The sequence below is a fragment of the Uloborus diversus genome, chromosome 2, assembly GCF_026930045.1.
Source record: "Uloborus diversus isolate 005 chromosome 2, Udiv.v.3.1, whole genome shotgun sequence".
Taxonomy (NCBI): domain Eukaryota; kingdom Metazoa; phylum Arthropoda; class Arachnida; order Araneae; family Uloboridae; genus Uloborus; species Uloborus diversus.
This window is the reverse complement of record NC_072732.1, coordinates 137,978,858-137,998,704: the sequence shown is the minus strand read 5'-3', so window position 1 is coordinate 137,998,704 and position 19,847 is coordinate 137,978,858. Positions and strand designations below refer to the sequence as shown.

General features: G+C 34.6%; 1 protein-coding gene across 1 annotated transcript in view; it reads right to left on the bottom strand.

Moving 5' to 3' along the window:
* Nucleotides 1-280: 280 nt before the first annotated feature.
* LOC129216565 (uncharacterized) overlaps nt 281-19,847 on the bottom strand; it is a 67,747-nt gene continuing 48,180 nt past the window's right edge. Inside the window, exons 2-4 of the mRNA XM_054850780.1 lie at nt 8,615-8,802; nt 4,888-5,032; nt 281-477 (exon numbers count right to left, since the gene is read on the bottom strand). Coding sequence (XP_054706755.1) covers nt 281-477; nt 4,888-5,032; nt 8,615-8,802 — 530 coding nt within the window. The remainder of the gene's footprint in view (nt 478-4,887; nt 5,033-8,614; nt 8,803-19,847) is intronic.

Genomic DNA, 19,847 nt, shown 5'->3' with positions numbered 1-19,847 from the left:
TGAGTGGATGTTAATATAATATTTATTAGAATGCATTGATTTGCTGACATTGTATTTTGAAATTGTTCTTTATATTAAAAAAAAATGTTTATTTTATTTTGTTGTGTAGATCTGCCTATTTATTTCAAAATGGTGTTTTCTAATTTTCTGAATTTATGCCTTTACTGTATTTTTTTCAAAATTTAATCATAACTTATAATTATTTCTGTACATATCATGTAAAATAAATTTTTTCATTCTTTGGACATGTACTTGAATTTTCTTAAGCATTTTTTGACTCTTACACAACACTATAAAGTAACTTTTGTATTTCTTTCAAAGCTTCCATTTCTTCTTCTGTTGGAAAATAGAATTCCTTTTTTCCATTTTTATGTATGTAGACTCCTGGCACAAAATTGTTGACCAACTTAGTTATTTTCTTTTTGAAACTGAAGACACGGCAGAAATCACAGCAGATTTTATCCAAAATTTTTCGTACTGAGAGAAAAATATAAATTCAATTAGTATATGTATGTATACATATTACACTATATCACCAAAAGTATTGGGGCACTCTCAAAAATTGGCATTTCTGAGACCAATTGTTTTATAATTTTTGTCACATAAAAGGTGTGCTCCAGCCAGAGCCGGCTCTAGTGGTTCTGCCGCCCTAGACAATATTGACAAGTGCCGCCCCCCGCCCCCATTGAATAATAAATAATATAAAATAATAATCTGTTAACAAAATAAAAATAGTAAAGTGCTTAAAATTAAAGCGAGTTTCTTGTTAAATAACTGGGTTTTGCATATCCAAGCACTGGTACACACTTTAAATTGTCTTTTTTAACCTTAAAGTAGTGCAGCTTATGGCACTGAAACATATATTAATATTTTCAAAAGACTTAAATCATGCAATCTGCCACCTCCAAAATTAAATTGAATGTCTAGTTAAATTTTGAATAATGTTTTGAATATCCGAGCACTGGTACATACTTTAAGTTGTTTCCCAACATTAAAGTAGTACAGCTTATGGCACTGAGACAGATATTAATATTTTCAAAAGACTTTTAAATCCCACAATCTGCTACTTCTAAACTTAAATTGAATGTCTAGTTAAATTCTGAACTATGTTTTGCATATCCGAGCACTGGTACACACTAAATTACTGCTTTTTTAGCATTGAAGCAGTGAATTTTAGAGGGGTTACAGATATTCATACTAATTCTTTAAAAATGTTTCAACTTCAAAATCTGCCGCCCTAAAGGGCCGCCTACCCCCGGAGCTGGGCCTGGCCCTAGCTGTAATTTTCCACCAAAAATTAAATCACCTTGAGATAACAAAACAAGGTTTTTGATCGTCTTTCATCGTAAATAGCTGGGAATAAGCTATAAATTTCAGAAATAAAATTACTTACTATGTCAAATTAATTTGTATATTTTTGTGAAATTATCACTTTTACTCTCGAAGAAATGACCATTTCTTTCAAAAATACTATTTTTTTCCTGAAGTTTTTTGGCTCATAACATGTAGAGTTTTCAGTCAAACGTTACTAAACTTTCAGCTCATTTGACAGTGTATAAACAGGAAAAATATACTAAAATTTCCAAAGTATTGAAAAATTATTAAAATATGAACGTTTAAAACAAATTTTCACTATGCATGCGCGAAAGATAGCAATTTATATTTTTCATACTTTCAAACTTAAGTACATCTCCCAAAACATAATCATATTCCAGTTCACTATCTTAAAAATTAATGAACTGGTGTGTGCATCACATGACTTCCTTTTACTCTAATTTAAAGATAATAGTGTCTCGGAGTGAGCAAAAAAGCACTTTAAATATTTTCATTCCAAGTCTGTTGCGAACCGAAGCAAAGAAAACGTTTTATACAGATAAATTTTCCCAATATTTTTTTTGGGGGGGAGTTTTAATGTGCTTCAATGGTTACCTATCTAAATATGGCCGAATTGAAACCAAATTAAAAAATAAAAAAAAAACGCCAAATTCGTCGCCAAGTTGGCGACAAAACTTGACGAACAAAAGCTTGGCGATATATTGCCAAGTGTTGGTCAAATTATAGCACCGCTTAAGTTTACAATGAAATTAACAATGATTTTACCCCAAAAAGGTGTAAAAGACCTCCTTTGGAACATCCGAATGCAACCAAAAGAGAAGGAGCACAACTAGACCCCACTTGGAGTCTATGTACCAAATTTCAACTTTCTAAGACGTACCGTTCTTGAGTTATGCGAGATACATACACACATACGTACATACAGACGTCACGAGAAAAATCGTTGTAATTAACTCGGGGATCGTCAAAATGGATTCTTCAGGTGTCTATACGTTCTTGGGCATGTATCCACGTGTGGTCGGGTTGAAAAAAAAATCAATATTCATTCTGGGGCGAGCAAAATGGAAATTAAGGCCGATTTTTGAGTGAAAATTTTTTCACGAATACAATACTTCCTTTATGTAAAAGGAAGTTAAAAAAAATATCAGTGATCTAATGAGCTGAATTCTTGGATTGGTGACGCATTGAGAGAGATCGTTCGCAAATTACCTGTTTTTACGGTGAATCACAGTGAACGATTTCATGCAAATGTGCGAACGACCCCTTATGATTCATTCGTCATCCAGACAAGAATTATTGAAATTTAGCTCATGAGAGTGCTGGCATCTTTTTAAATTTTTAAGACATTGAACTGGAATTTGATTATGAGTTAGGAGATCTACTTGAGCTTTAGATTATGAAGGTTATAAATTGCTATCTTTCGCTCATGTGCGTAAAAATTTTATTGCTTTAAATGTTCATATTTCATTAAATTTTCAATATTTTGAATTTAGATTTTAATATTATATTTCTCTTGTATGCTGTCAATTATTCTGAAAGTTAAGAAACGTTTGATGCAAAGCTTTGCATGTTATGAGTCGTAAACCTTCGAAAAAAAATTTGTATTTGTGAAAGAAATGCTTGCATTTTCGCGAGTTTAAGTAATACTTTCATGTAAATATAAAAGTTAATTTGACATAATAAGTAAACTTATTTCTGAAATTTATAGCTTATTCCCAACTAATTCCCAGAAGGATGATCAAAAATCGTTTTTTGTTTTCTCAATTTGTTGCTGGTCCCCTAAACGTATGGATAGATGACTTACTTTTTATTGGAAAATGACAGTTGGAGCAAAGCTTTTATGTGACAAAAGTTATAAAACATTTAGTCTCTTATTTCTGGAGAAATCCATAAAAATTTTGATTTTTGACAGTGTCCCAATATTCTTGGTGATATAGTATGTGTATTACGAACATAAAATTGCTCTTTTATGATTTAGAGAGAATTAATGTTAGTCAAGGAATAAATTTACTTAATGTCTAAGAAGAATCTTGCTTAATAATTAGTCCTGGTTGCTTGGTTATTAAATTTAAATTTAATATCTTCAAAGAAAAAGTATCTTATTCCGAATCTAATTTCTCATTCGATTTTATGTTGTAACAGCCAATAAGGCTTCATAAGTTTAAAATTACTTAATGAAGATTTTAACTCCTTTTTTGTTTCTGTTTTGATAGTAATGATTCCAAATGATCTGGAGTTACGTAAAATAAAAGACTTTGCTTTCTGTGTACTGGCGTCTCCTCTCCCATTTTACTCCTAATGTTATTCTGTGCTGTGTTCATTATTTTTGTGCAAATTAATAATAATTCCTCTTGTTGTGCTAGGTGATAAGAACTATTACTGGGTTTTCACAATATATTGTAACTACAATCAAAATATTCTAATTAAACTAAAGTAACTTGTGGCATTTTAGTATAAAAGAGCTAGCTCTAAGTAGATTATTTGAACTAGAATATTGTTGCCCCACCTCGCCTCCAAAAATTAACAATGTGGCCCTTGAATAAAAAATTTTTGATGATACCTGTTCTTCATTATGCATTTTGAAAATTTTTTACTGCTATTTTATTTTATGTTAGGAAACTTATTTTCATCAATTTTAATATGATTTTGTTGCTGTGGTTTTCCCGAAAATATGTCCTAATAAAAAAAAAAACCTGGCATGATTTTTTGCTAACTTTGTTACATAATATAAACCCTATCCTTAAAGTAAGTCGTACTTAAGATGATCATACAAATCGGAAGGGCTGTAAATGTAATATTGGGGCACAAATAGGGGTTCCGGGGCCTGTAATTTCTCAATCTAAATTCCTCAAAATGCAGACTTGCTCACTTTAATGGGAGGTCATAATAGGGTTGTTTCCGAAATTTTAAAAGTATTTTTTTCTGAAAGAGCCTGTTTAAAAGCAAAGGAGTTGACCATTTTTAAATAATTTGACGAAGTTAAATGTATTTTTTTTTTTTTTTAAATTGTTTTCATCGGTAGGCAGATTCAATTTCCTTTTTTACGCTTCTGCACATGACATTAGAAGTGATGAAATGCCATTCACTGATGCCATTAGGGCAGAGTGCAATATTCAATTTGAATCTTTACTCACATGTACTGGCAACGATATAGTTGATAACAAAGCGTAGAGCACAATATTTAATTCGCTTCTGAATTATCATAAGCTGGAAATGCGGTTGACAGAAAGCATCACCATTCAGTACGCCAGTGGAGTATGCGCCAAAGTTTGTCACTTGTGACGTCATAATGACCATGCCTTGTTTGAAAAAGTGGACATTTTAAAAAATGAATTAAAAAGTAACTGTGGGAAAATGAAAGTATTTTCAGGGTCCATGTTATTTATTTCATTTTATTTTATTATTTTATTTTTTTTTTGCTCATTCTATCAACTTCAGTGACTAAAAGTACTACTTTTGACTGATGGAAACGAACCCATTGGCTCAAATTATACACATACAGTTACAATGTGTTAACGCTAAAAACTAAATAATAATGTGTTATAAACTTACTTAGATTTCTAATGCAACAATATATTATTAAACCGCAAAATATCCATGTAAATACTTGAAATGATCTGAGTATAAATTCTTTTTTCTCCGCCGCAGCTTGACGTTCGGATTCGAGCTCTTCTTCTGTCTTATTATGACCTACCAACTAAGTGAAATATAAGGAAAATGATATAACTCATAAATTAAGTTATACAAGACAAATCCCCCATCCCTCCCGATTTTTATGATGCTAGGAAATCAAATTTCCTATCGTTAGTTTGGTTAAGTTATCATAGATGTTCTTTACTTAATTTAAAATCTTTTACTTTTTATCTATATTTATAAAAAAAGGCTATAAATATACTTAATATCGAAATTAAAACGAGCTGATGTGTGCATCAAATGACTTCCTTTTACTCCAATTTAATGATAATAGTGTCTCGGAGTAGGCAAAGAAACACTTTAAATAGTTTCCCCCCAAGTTTGTTGAACCGAAGCAAAGAAAACGTTTTATTACAGATAAATTTCCCCAATACTGGCAGTTTTAATGCGATTCAATGGTTAACTCTCTAAATACAGCCAAATTGAAACCAAATTAAAACAAGAAAATAAAATTAATTTGAATTTTGACATCTTGAATTCAAATTGTGTTTTTTGCAATCACGAGTTGTTGTGTGTAGGTGTATGTAAGCCTGTATGTGTGTAGGATATGGACGCAACCTGGAGATGGTTTTCATTAGAGGAGCAGCATCATGAGGCCGGTCGACGGTGTTGCTGCAGAGGAAGGCGGGGGGAAATTAAAACCATAGGAACGTCATTCAAAGGTCAAGTGAGAACAATAAGCAATTTGTGATTGCTCAAAAAAAAAAAACCCCGCCAAATTTGTCTCCAGGTTGGCGACAAAACTTAGCGATACCAAAAGCTAGGCGATATATTGCCAAGTGCTTGCCAAATTATAACACCACTTGAGTTTGCATTGAAATTAACAATGATTTTACACCCAAAAAGGTGTAAAAAGATTCCCTTTGGATCATCCGAATGCAACTAAAAGGGGAGGTGGATAAGTAGACCCCACTAGGAGTCTACATACCAAATTTCAACTTTCTAGGACATACCATTTTTGAGTTATGGGAGATACATACGCACATACATACGGAGGTCACGAGAAAACTTGTTGTAATTAACTCGGGGGTTGTTAAAATGGATACTTCGGGTGTCTATACACGTGGTCGGGTCGAAAAAAAATTCAATATTCATTTGGGGGGTGAGCAAAATGGAAATTAAGGTCGATTTTTTAGTGAAAAGTTTTTTGCGAATACAATACTTCCTTTTTTGTAAAAGGAAGTAAAAACATTGAAGCATAGCAGTAAAATATTTCGGTCTGTAGCAATTTTAACGATAAGATTCTTTTGTGTTTTTTCTTCCTTTATTATAAGGTCTATAATTTTCGCGAGTTCAAATTATAGACCCGGGCAAATTTGTTAGTCAGGCTCGCCTTTGAAAAAATATTGTAGTTGATGACTTTTCAAGCGTGTATAACTTGAAGACTAAAAATGGAAAACGCAGTAAGAGCCAAACAACACATTTTACGGGGCATCAAAAATAAGATTCCAGGCGGATTGTGACACTTAATGAGTTTTCCATTTTTTTTGCATTAGAACTTAACCAACTAAGATTCAATGGCACTTACTGCGTTCTCCACTGCACGGGTGCTAACACTTGCTCCACTAGAGGACCCTAATAACAACGTTATTTTAACTACTTTTAGGGTGGCACATGAATCGTTTACCACAGTGAAATGCTTTGCATGGCATTTAGGCATTTACTTCATTTGGATGAGCAAGAGAGAAAAAATTTTTGGCACTTAATGAGTTTTCCAATTTTAGCCTTCACTTGTCAAATTCTCAAAACATTAGAAAAGGTAGCTTGAAATGCATTGCAACGCGAAGAGTTAAAAACGCAGTTCTAAGCTATCTTTATTCACATTAAATCCCCAATCCTAAGGTCCGAGTTTCTGTTCAAGATACCGTAAAAGGTTGTCTTTTTTCCGAAGTGCAGAGTGGCTTGGACGTGGCCCTGGATGTACCCCCTTTTATTTTCAACATTATGTCAGTTATGGCTAAATGTTCATAATACACAGTTACCTTCAAGCCTTAAGAGTCATAAACATCGGTAGAAAGCCGTCCATGTTGGAACTGAGGTTAATTCTGCGCATGTTCTCGCTGATGTTTTGTGTAACTATAGCTAACGAACATTCAGCCACAACTGACATAATGTTGAAAATAAAACGAGCTGATGTGTGCATCATATGACTTCCTTTTACTCCAATTTAATGTCATTTCCCCATTATTAGCAATTTTAATGTGATTCAATTGTTTACTCTCTAAAGATCATCAACAGTAGCCAAATTGAAACCAAATTTAAAAAAAAAAAAAGAAAAAAATCGCCAAATTTGTCACCAAGTTGGCGACAAAACTTGGCGATCAAAATACTGGCGATATAGCGCCAAGTGTCCGCAAATTATAATACTACTTTTGAGTTTATATCGAAATTAACAATGATTTCCCCCAAAAAAGGGACAAAAGACCCCTTTAGAAACACCCGAATGCAACCAAAAGAGGAGGTGCACAACTAGACCCCACTAGGAGTCTACGTACTAAATTTCAACTTTCTAGGACATATCGTTCTTGAATTATGTGACATACATACGCACATACATACGTACATACAGACGTCACGAGAAAACTCGTTGTAATTAACTCGGGAATCGTCAAAATAGATATTTCGCGAGTCTATATGTTTTTAGGCACTTACCTACGTGTGGTCGAGTCGAAAAAAAAACTCAACATTCATTCGGGGGTGAGTAAAATGGAAATTAAGGTCGATTTTTGAGTGAAAATATTTTCGTGAATACTATACATACTTCCTTTTTTCTAAAAGGAAATAAAAATACTGAGTAAATATACTTGTAACTTAAATTTAACTTATTAATTTTACAACCGAGGGTCTTATGTACCTCTACACCAAAAATCACTTGTTATTTCAGATTTCACTAGGTAATCATAAGGAATCGCAAGTTCTTTTTACCTTTTTAGTGTAGAACGTGTTTAGTGTAGATTCTAAGAACGCAAGATATGAATAAGTTCAATGACCTTCTTTGGGTACTAACTAAAATTATGATCTGGTATTCCACTCAATTCATACTATCTATTGTATCAAAAGTACATAACCCTACTTGTTCTTGTTACTAGTGTACGCACAGGATATTTACTTAGTGAACGCCCATTTTGTAAATTTCTTCAAAGTAATCGATTTTCGTCACGCAGTATGTTAAAAGAAGTTACAAAACCCCGAGCGAAGTTTCCCGGTACTTGTCCATACGTTCAGTTTACATAAATTTATAATCGTTATATACACGCCTCAAAAATGAAATTGCTGCACCAAAAAGGAATGTGTATTATAATAATCAATTTTCATGTCTAGCTGCAATAATAACGGAAATGGTTATATAGCTCTGAGTGGAGTCATGCTTTGACAAAATGCAGTTTAAGTACACTTGACAAATTTAACTTGTCACCAAGCTTCCTACCCACGAGATTTTAAAAACTGTCCAAATGATTGCAGAGTAATAAATTTGAAGCGTTTGAGCATCAATTTTTTCGTACGAAATAACTTCTAAGTATTCTTTAAATTTTGAGGTCATGCTCAAAACCATGAAAAAAGTCTCCAGCGCTAGTTTTGTTCTTACCTTGTCCAGCAGAGTTTCAGGCCCCTTCAGGATAGCTTCCGGATTGTTATCAGGAGATTCATATTGCGAGTAGTACTCCGCAGCCCACTGTTCGTATAAATCGTAGTCGGGTGCCCATTTCACACTTCGTCGCTTTCGAACATGCTTGTTTTCTTCATTTCCTTCGTCGTCCAACTTACCAGGTTCGTCTGAAAGCAAACAAAACTATTACAGGGGTGCTCATCTAGAGGGGGGGGGGGGGGGGGAGAGGAGGCATGGCGCAGACCGCGCCATTTAAATTTTTAGGGGGGGGGGGTGTTCTGAGGGGTATTTTCTCATTTCTGGAGGGCTCTTGCTTTGGAGGGGGGCACCACTGAATATTATGTCCCTGTTGTTAAAAAGCACTTATTTTCAAGAGTCATAACTTTCGTGAAAATGAAGTTATCGGTGCTATCGCGAGCTGAAAGTTTTCGCGAATTTCATAAGAACAGAACCATGGGCGGAGTTAGACTTTTGGCTCTGGGGGGGGGGGGGGGACTAAGCCTCAAGGCCCTCATTTGGGGAATCAGGGTAGGCTAATTCACCCCCCTCGATTTCATGGACGTATTGAACATACATTTATACATTTATTTATGTGTTTTGTTGCTTTTACTTTATATGTATTAAATACGAACCATTACCCCCCCCCCTCCATGGAAACTTTTGAAATGACAGGCCTGCTAAGCCCCGAGCCAAAAAATAGTGCTAAAATTAAAATATGAAAAGAATGTGTGTGTGTATGTGTGAGTGGCATGTTCGGTAGGACGATTAAAATTTGTAAACATTGAAATTACTATGCCGTTGCCCTCTTCCCTCAAGTTTTATATCAAGGTTCTTTTCAGGAAAAAAGAAATCAGGTAAACTTGTAAAATGTGGCATAATTTTAAGACGAAAATCTTATGTGCAATTTATTGCTTTAAAGGAAGGATATCCTTAGTGACGTCAAAGTAAGGACGAAAAGCGAGTTCGATCCTTAATTTTTTTTTCAAATTAAAGTCTTAAAAACGCAATCAATCCTTGGTGGTGTTAGGAGAAAAGGGGTCAATGTGTGTGAGGGGGGGATTCAGGAAAATTTTAAAATTTAAGCTAGAAATCACTTTTAGCAAACTTTTAATAATGTTATTAGAATGGGGTCCCCTTACAAATTATTTTTTCAAAATTGAAGTCAATTTAAGTTATCTTTGGTGACTAACAGGAGTCGAGGGCTTCTCCTGAAATTTTTCCTCTTTGGGATAGGAATAGGTCTAAAAAACTCAACTTTAGGCTGTGGGCTATCGACTATCCCAGGAGACGTTATGCTAGTTGGAATGCAGTGGGAGGTAGTAATGCATGCAAGGAATTGGGATTTGGACGAATACCGAATATTCGGCTGCCGAATAGTTAACTCATTTTTGTCAAAAAGAAAAACACATGTTGCATTTAACAGTAAAATATGCATTATAAAAGATTAATAACAAGGATTTCGTACAAATTTTTAAAAAATTGCTACTGTATTAGTTTAAACTTTAAAATTATTCTGCCATATTCGGCCGAAAAATTACTAAAAAGTGGAGGATATTTCCTTAGCAACAGTTCTTAAAGATCACAATCTATATTTAAGCTTAAAAATAGCAATTATTTTCTATTATTGGCATTACTTCATAAAGCTTCTCAATTGAATAAGAAAAAGAATTTTAATTAACTGAAATGATTCTGCATGAAAGTGCATCTCATAAATTTCCATCCATATATACATGTACCAAAATTAGTGGTTACAAGACAAAATTTCTCTTTTTGAAAATTTAATTTCTGAAGTTGTTATAATTAAAAAAATAAAATTATATTTAGATAAATCTGAAGACAATATTGGTGCATGTGCCATGAGAAGCTTCTTTGGACAATATTGTCACGTTGATTAAGCACACACACCAGTGGCGCCGACTCCATGGGGCCTGAGGGGGCCCAAGCCCCCTCAAAAATATTTTTGAGGGGGCAGAGCCCCCCCAATAAATCAAGGCGTGATAGTTTTGAATACTTTTGAGTATTGTGTTTAAAAGAAAAACCTTCGCAAAATGAACGAATTCAACATCCTTCGTTTCCTCAGAATCGACGGATACCAAAGAAGTATGAAAACAACGAAGCCACACTTTCAAAATCCCAAAGGGGCCGTGGTAGCCCGATCGGTAAAGTGTCGGATTCGGGGCCGGAGGGTCCTGAGTTCGAACCTCGATGGTCGAAGATCCACCGTCGTCATTAAAGGGGACTGGGCGACGTTAAATATGCTCGTGGTCTCAATGTCCTCCAAGTGAAACAATACCTCTGGGGGTGCTAGCACCAGGTAGCTATTAGCTCCTGGACTAGTTCTAAATTCTCATTAACTGTTCAATCCGGTGATGGTGCTGCCATCTATCGGTATATAAAATAATGGAGGCAAGGCACTTAGTATGCAGTCCTCGACATAAATACAGTTGTAGTCAGTTGTGACTCTGAATAGGAATAGGAAATCCCAAAGCACTACAAGGCAATACATTGATGAGGTTTGCGAAATGGCGCAACCTGCATTATCGGGCGGTTTACATCAACTGAACTCCCACAGGTTATTGCAGTTGAACAAGAGTGCTTGCTTTTGTTAAACAGAGGTGAAACAAATTTTGAAAAATCAACTGCTTTTCAAAAATGACCTAGACATTGAGAGACTTGCGTTTACATATGAGTATGTTAGCCGATATCACTAATGAAAAAAAAAACAAAAAAAAAAAACTGGTCTTAAAAAACATGTGTAAATTAAATTACCTTTTTACAAAAAATACTGTGCATGTTTGTATTTATTTTTTCCTTTTTTCAAAGCCAAAAAATGTTTCAGGCTTGTCGAGTTTTCGGGGTTCTAATGTTCATTATATAACTTTGAAATGCTTTAAAATTCACTATTTTTCATCTCAATTTTAGAAAATTTCCCGCTGCAAGACCCTCCGGTATGCCCCCCCCCCACACACACAATATATTTTTTTTAGTCCGCGTCTCTGGGAGTGCCCTTCTATGCAAGTCAAGTGCCCTACCTTTTTCAATGCCTAGCTACGGCACTGCACGACTCCCCGTAAAAATGAACAAAAAAATTTCTCTTACTAAGACAAGTGACATGATCTAGTTGAAACAGAAAATTTGTATACCAATTTTTAGATTGTTTTACTTTGAAAACGCCATGTCACATTTGTTTGTTTAAATTATACACACCAGAAAATATGTAAATTGGCATTTTCAAGGAACAAAAATCTGACCTTTATTGGGGGGGGGGGGGGAAACCTCCGTGGAAGTACATAACCCCCTAAGCCCCCGGTGATGTCTAGCCCCCTCAATAATTTTTGCAAGTCGGCGCCCCTGACACACACTATAGTAGAAAGCAAGTTTTATTCCAACCAAGCGAGCTATCTTGTTGCCATATCACAACTCTCCACTCTCAGTTCGAGAGAGGGTTTTTATATCGAACTGAGGAGCATTCTAGAACAATTAAGACTATTTATATACATCCGTTTTAACCTGCAAGACCTTTATTTTCGTAACCGTCAGTCCTAGACAGTGGCGCACCCAGGATTTTTTCCCGGGAGGGGCTATAAGTTTCGTAAGGCTCTCATTCGTGAAATGAGGGGCATATTTCGAGAAATTTTCCAAAATTAAAAGCCAAAAAAAGATATTTTATGCATTCTCGTTGGTCTGGTCCAATGTTTTGATGACCCTTTATAAATTCCTTCTGGCTTCTGGGAGGGGCTTAAGCCCCTTAGCCCCTTCCGTGGGTGCGCCACTGGTCTTAGATGTATACTTTCAATTGCAAAAATGTTCAAAATCAGATACAAAGTTAAGATATTGAAAGTTTGAAGTAAAAATAAAATTTAGTCAAAAAATGCAAAATGTAACTTTTTATATTGGGCCCCAGGTCCCCTAACTTATATTTAGGAAAATAATCTCCATTGAAAAATAATTCCAACAAAAAAAGTTTGAAATTAGTACGACCAATATTCACCGAGATATGAAGCGCAGCGTTTTGTGACTTAGACCACTTTTCACTCGCCGTCAATAACACCTTTTGGGGGAAAATATAGCGATTAACAAGTGTTTAAAATGATAGTGCATAGAACGTGGTTTCTCAAATTGTTCGAGGTTTTGTACAGTGGCGGCTCGTGGCTTAATTCGGCGGGTGGGCCCGCTGTTATCAGAGGAGCCCCGATGGGAGGTCACTGTGGCCTCCCAAAAGTTTCTTTATTTGGCAAATTTGGTGACCATATAGCTTTTTAGGCATAATGTATCTTCTAATTATGTTTAAGTATCTAATTTTTTATCATTCGGTAAATTTCGGAGTTTCATTTTGTGAATTGAGAACTTAACCCCTCAACTCCCAAAAATTTTAGTTTGAGGTACCTCTGGCGTTTGTATAAAGTTTTCATCAAAAAAAAAAAACACACAGAGATGTTGGTTTTATCGTTGTCAGAAAGCCTAACTGATGATAAAGCATTATCAATAAACTGTTTGTCAAAAGCAGGCAAAAAGTACAGCAACCGTTATTGCAAAAGAGTCTTATCAAAATTGCCCCATCTTATTTTACTGTACATTTTGTTTCTTCGTCGTTCTCTGTAGTTTAATGGTGTAAAAAATGTTCATTGTTCTAGAAAGTAATTCATACAGTTAGCGAATTCAAAGAGAAAAATGTTGCTGGGTATTCGTCAGTTTGAATATGATTTGATTCCCCTTGAAAAGTTGGATGTAGTAGTCCAAAAAGACCACGATTGGTTTTATAAAGACACCGCGGTGTCCTTATTAACATACCGACGGGTCGGGTGGAGGGATATGATCCTGATGTATATACTGCACAGACGTGCACAGCAGTGACCTACAGAAAACAATGACATATCAGTGCCCCAAATGTGACGATTGATCCTTCTCATTTCCATTGAAGTAAATATTTAATTTTTAAAAATGTTACGTTTTTGAGTTTATCAGACGAATTGACAATAAAGAATTTTTCAATTGTTTTTAGTTTCATTGTACTATTGGTATCTTTTCAGAGTTGGACACGTGCTTCTAGTAAGGTTAAATCGACATTCTTGTTTATAACTGCTGAAAAACATAATTGATACCTTAATTGCTACTATGTATTAATACCAGTCTTTATCGCAGTTCTCTCATAGGCTTTATTGCAATTTACTTATTTCGAGCTTTTCCTCAAGCGTCAAAGTTGAAATTGGTGGTTTTAGAAAATAATCTACTTGATTATTTTTTAAAAGTTCGAGGGAAACAACTTCAATAATATATTTTTGATATTTAAAAACACCAAACACAAGTCACTAGTAATAAATGACAAAAGGCATCTAACTCATTAGCTTTCACTTTAGCATGCTTCTTTATTATATATCTTCATATAAATAATAGCCGATGATCGTGTAACCCGCGTGATTCAACAATGAAACTCGCACCACGGCATGATAATTTGATATGTTTTGGTAATGTTTAACGTGCAGGGAAAGGCTTCATTGTGACAAGGCTGAACTCAATCCGGGCACTTAACTGTTTTACTGGTCAGACAGTAATAATAAGGAATGAAGACTCGAAAAAGCGGTAAAAATTAACGTTATTCACTGGAGTTAGGCTTTTCAGACTCTTTAATTCATAAAAAATGCACACAAATACATCGTAACTAGCTGACCCTTCCGAAATGGTCGTGGTTGACAGAAAGAAAACGTCAGGCCATGACAACGAAAATCAATAAGCAACCTTGCTTGCTCAAGAAAAAAAATAAGAAAAGAAATGTGTGTGTGAATGGGGGGGGGGAGGGGGACATTTGAACACCCTTCACCATGACCTATTGAACTAACTGAAGTATAATCTCAGTGTACGCCGATTTGACGCAGCAAGATGCAAGGGGATGCAAGTGACAAAAGTAAGACTTTGAGCTAACATTTCGAATCATATAATCATACATAACCTTATTGATGAATTCAGGAAAAAAAATCACTTTGGATAACAGCATCTGTAGGGCTATAACAGGCTACCACTAACACCTGTTCCATAAAATAGGTGTTTATTATATCACTTGTACCACTTATATCCATATTTTCAGTTTTCATCATTTGCACACCTTTGCTTCCAAGTGCCTCAACTGTCTTCAGTGATAAGTTTAGCTTTAGACTGTTCAACAAACTTAAGGCTGTTGGGCGCCATGCCATGTTTCAGTGAAAGTGAATATACGCATAGTTTTTAGAGATGTACACCGCTTCTAATGTAGAAAAAAATATATTATTATTGAACTAACTGAAGTGCAACTTCAACGAAAACAGAATGTTCATCAGCGATGTGTTTCGTTTCGAACTGGAACAATTGATACGCTGTTAGCAGCCGAATATAGAACGAAGAACTTTTTAAAGATGTTTTCTTTCTAACTCCAACAAATTTATATGCATAGGAAAATAATGTATTTTGTATTTATATTTATTTCTAAGAATGACATTGGAAGCAAAATTTTGAAAGTATTATTGAGCATTGATGCTTGGTGAACAATCTATTGAAGCGTTTGAGCATGAAACCTCAATTACGGACGATTATTTCTTCATTTGTAAACAACATCAAGAATTATTTTCGAACTAAGTTGTAAAATTTAAATAAAAACGTTTTTACGGAGTAGTTACTGTAGTTACAAGCGTATAGAAGAAATAATTAATTAAAAGAATTGCTTTAATATAATGCTTATACATTGAGATGACTCAATTTTGCAGACATATTTCAAAAGAGAGATATTGGGAAAAAATAACTATAGTACCATAAACGTAGTCTTCTTCCACTTCATCATCCACGTCCGATATCGCTAGACTTTCATGGTGCTGAAAAGCGAAGTTGAAGCTTTTAGCTGTAAAAAGAAAAAAATAATATACATAATGTAGTTAGTGAGTTCTTACCCCTTCTCAGCAAATGCAAAATTCCGTAAATGTTAACACTTTTTAAATTATTTTGGTTTATTTTTCAAAAATAGGTTTATAGTAAACAATGATATTGAACAATTTTTAAAGTTTACCAAAACCGCAAACATACATACAATTGAATGTTAAGCTTCTCACTTGTTAATAAGTATTTAAAAATAGAACACACTTTCAGCAATGTTATCTCAAAGAATCCTTGTGGTATAGGGTAAACTTCCAAAACCCTTGATTTTAAGCCTAATTGTAAATCCTAGTATGGTAATATACACACATGTACATTTAAGCACAGTTTGACTACGTCTCCCGCCCCCGTTTTGTTTCTTATGACCAACCTCTGTCTCTCTCTCTCTTTCTTTCTCTCCCCCTCCCTTGATGTACTTGGGGGAGAAAAGGAGAAGAATCGTTTTGGTGTAGATATGTCATGGTTGACGAAACTTTGTTGCGCCAATGAAGCTTAGTTTAGATTACTTATGCCACCTGTAATTCAAAAAGCCAACATTGTTTTTTTTTTTTTTTTTAAAGTTGGTTTTAAACTAATTTCCTCAAAAAAAAAAAAAACTGCATTTGGCGATGGACCCATCGGGCTCTTTTCATTTCAATGCTGGCAAGTTGCATTCAAAAGATGTTTTCGCTATACGAATTGCGATAGCATCTTAGCACGTCAGGAGTGCAATAGATCTTCATCGGTTAGTTTTCGTCATAGCATGACAAAACTATAAGGTATAAACCAACCTAAGGTAAGGAGGAAGTAGGGAAGGTATAAGCCAACTCCGTAATTTCTAAAAAAGTTTTGACTCCATCTTTACTAGTAATAAAGTTCAAAATCTCTCTTTCTGGGTACGGGATCTCTGGATATCGAGATTTCTGTCTGGATCTCTGTGACGGCGCACAGCGCCTAAACCACTCGGCCGATTTTCATGAAATTTGACACACAGTTTGTAGCATAAGGATGTGCACCTCGAAGCGATTTTTCAAAAATTCGATTTTGTTCTTTTTCTATTCTAATTTTAAGAACATCTTACCCAGCACATTATCATAACGTGCAAGAGGAAATTATGAAATTATAATAACGTGAGGAACCGTAACATGGGCGAGCGAATGAACATAGCAAATTGACGAGGAATTCATCATTCATTATTTGTAAGTATACAGGATAACCAAATGATCTTTTAATTTTCTACTACGGGTAAAGCCGAGCGGGTACCACTAGTTTTATTATAAAAATAAATCAAACTTTATTAACATCACACATAACTTTGTTATACCTCAAGAAATCGTCGCTCAATTAAATTTAAAATCTATCGAACACGATCTCGTGCATCTTTTACTTTTCAACAATGAGGTGCTGCCATTCGGCAGTTTGTGTAAAATGAAATGAATAAAAATATTTAACAACAGAAATACATTACAAATATGGATGAGGTGTTGCCTAGAGATGATCATTGCGGGGGAACATTGAAAAAGGAACCGGTACGTCAATGCGGTCAAGTGAGTAATTCACAACTCCAACAAACTATAAAGAGCACTGCAGCCACCGTCTAATGGCGGATGAAAAAGGTAAAACAAACGCATGCCGTATCGTAGAAAATGCTAATAAGCGTAGTAATTTTTGTTTGTATGCATGATTTTTTTGCTTTACTCTTTTTAAATTATTTTTTAAAGTCTTGTGGGATATTTTAACCCATGTAGAAAGAAATGAGAATTCAAGAAGCATTACTAAACGTCAGAAATTAATGCAAATTACGTAGTTCGTAGTTCTAAGCAGCCATTTCCACTATGTTTAGTTCGATATTTATCAATTCTTGGTGGAACTACATTTTCGTGTGGCCATAAAATTGACAAGAATAACAATTAATGCTAGATAATTTAATTATATGACATTACGAATTATTATCAAAAGAAGATGATACTTCTTTACCTTGCTTGGCTAACACTATTGTTTTGCATTTGTAGTTGAATTAGTTTTCTCAAATTGCCGAATCGGTAAATTTAAAAGTTTTCTGTTTCGTATATTTCTAATTCCTGAATTACGATTTCATTCTGTCATGCTATGCAACAAAATTCTCACAGATATACGGTGGTAGTTTTCTTTTTAATCCATCTACCATTATTTCTTTTAACTTAGAGAATTCTGTAATCTTTCTACCATTTTATTCCACTCATGATAAAAAATTAAAATGGTTTAACGGACATGCGAAATCTCGCCAAGAGTTCTTTGCTCGCACAATGCTAAAACTATAACCCTAAACAAATTTTTGGTGAAACTCTTCAGCTGAGAATGAAAGCAATAAAATAAAGTTGGCATACTCTTTTGGCGATGAAAATTCTCGGAAACTAAATTCTTGTTTTTGCTTCAAATTTCTTTCTCGGTTAAACATTTTTCATTTCGTTCTGCGATAATATATCAAGAAAATATTTTGCATACTGTCCATTCCAACCAAATGCTGCAGTAAAATAAGGTTAGTTAAATTAATTATTTTTAAACTAGGTGGAGATGAAAGCCCGAATTCTTCCGCTAATGTTATTAAATTCTTCTTTCGAGCTTACGGAAAAAATAAATAAATATTCTTACAAATTCACACAAAACAATAAATAATTTTACCTGGTATAACGTTATCATCTTTCAAGAAAAAAAAAAAAAGAAGCTTCGAACAGCATATTTGTTTTTAATTTCACGCAAATGCGTGTTAACTGTTAATACAGAGTTTTCTTGTGTTTGGGATTTCGCCATTTACGACAATCAACTCACTTTTTAGAGGAAAATAATGAAAACAAGTATTCTTTTGAGAAACTCGAGAATACTATTACGGGAGGAAACAATATCTGTTGCTGAAAGCAATCTAAGACACATCGAATGCGTCAATAAATACTCATAAACAAACTGCCTATGTTTACCTACAGACACATGTGGAACGCAATGTTTTACCTTTTTCTTTAATTTTGTAAATCACCGCAAGGTAGCGTATTCAAACGCTGGAGTAGCGAATAAGCAATTCGGATTACTAAAAAAAAGTGTCATTTCTATAGTGACAATCTAAATATTTTTAGAAACGGCGTTTCTCTCAACTACAGCTATAGGAGAAAATTCTGGTAGCTCTAGAGCTCAGTTCAACCACATACTTTCTTATATTATTGTGGGGAAGAACACAGAATCAAAATATTTTATCCTTCTGATTTATTTGACTGTTTAAAAACACTCATTACTTAACTGTCATTTTAGACGGCTTAAAATCTTGTGCTTTAACCGTTCAGAGTATTCGCTTAGAAAAACTAAAAATAAACAATTATTTTTTTGTGAAATTTTACGAAAGCTGTGAAAGAAAGTGTTACGGTACTATATTAGTGACGAACCTTCAAAAATTTTGGCGCCAAAGCCATTACAAAAATAAAATTAATTTGAGGACTATCTAATGTTTGATACGTCAAATAAATAAAAATAAGGCCACAACAAATGAAATGAACTGATGTGTACATCACATGACTTCCTTTTACTCCAATTTAATGTCATTTCCCCATTATTGGCAATTTTAATGTGATTCAATTGTTTACTCTCTAAATATCACCAACAATAGCCAAATTGAAACCAAATTTAAAAAGAAATAAATTAAAAAACATCGCCAAAATTGTCGATGTTTTGTCGCCAACTTGGCGACCAAAATACTGGCGATATAGCGCCAAGTGTTCGACAAATTATAACACCACTTGAGTAGAAATCGAAATTAACAATGATTTCCCCCCAAAAAGGGGCAAAAGACCCCCTTAGGAACATCCGAATGCAACCAAAAGGGAAAGTGCACAACTAGGCCCCACTAGCAATCTACGTACCAAATTTCAACTTTCTAGGACATACCGTTTTTGAGTTATGCGAGATACATACACACATACGCATATACATACGTACAGGGGCGAACTGGCTGACTTTGCCCAGTCGGCAAAAGCGTATTTTGGCCCACCTCTGTAAATTAAAAAAGTTGAATTAACCAGTACCGAATCTCGATTCTTCCGAGCCGAGCAAAGACGTTAAACGACCGCTATAGTTCCTATTTCCCTTTAAGTTTCTAAATCAAGTTTTAAAGTACTAAAAAAAGAAAATTGTGAAATGTAAAATAAAGCTAACACTGACACATTTTGTATGTGCCTTCAAAGGATACTAATGGTATAGGTCTGAAAAGGTACATCTTTAGGCTTCCATACTGACAACATAGGATGGACACGAGGAAGGGAAGGAATCAGGTAAATTCCCCCGGAAACAGGGGCGTAGCTAAGTGGGGGGTTTT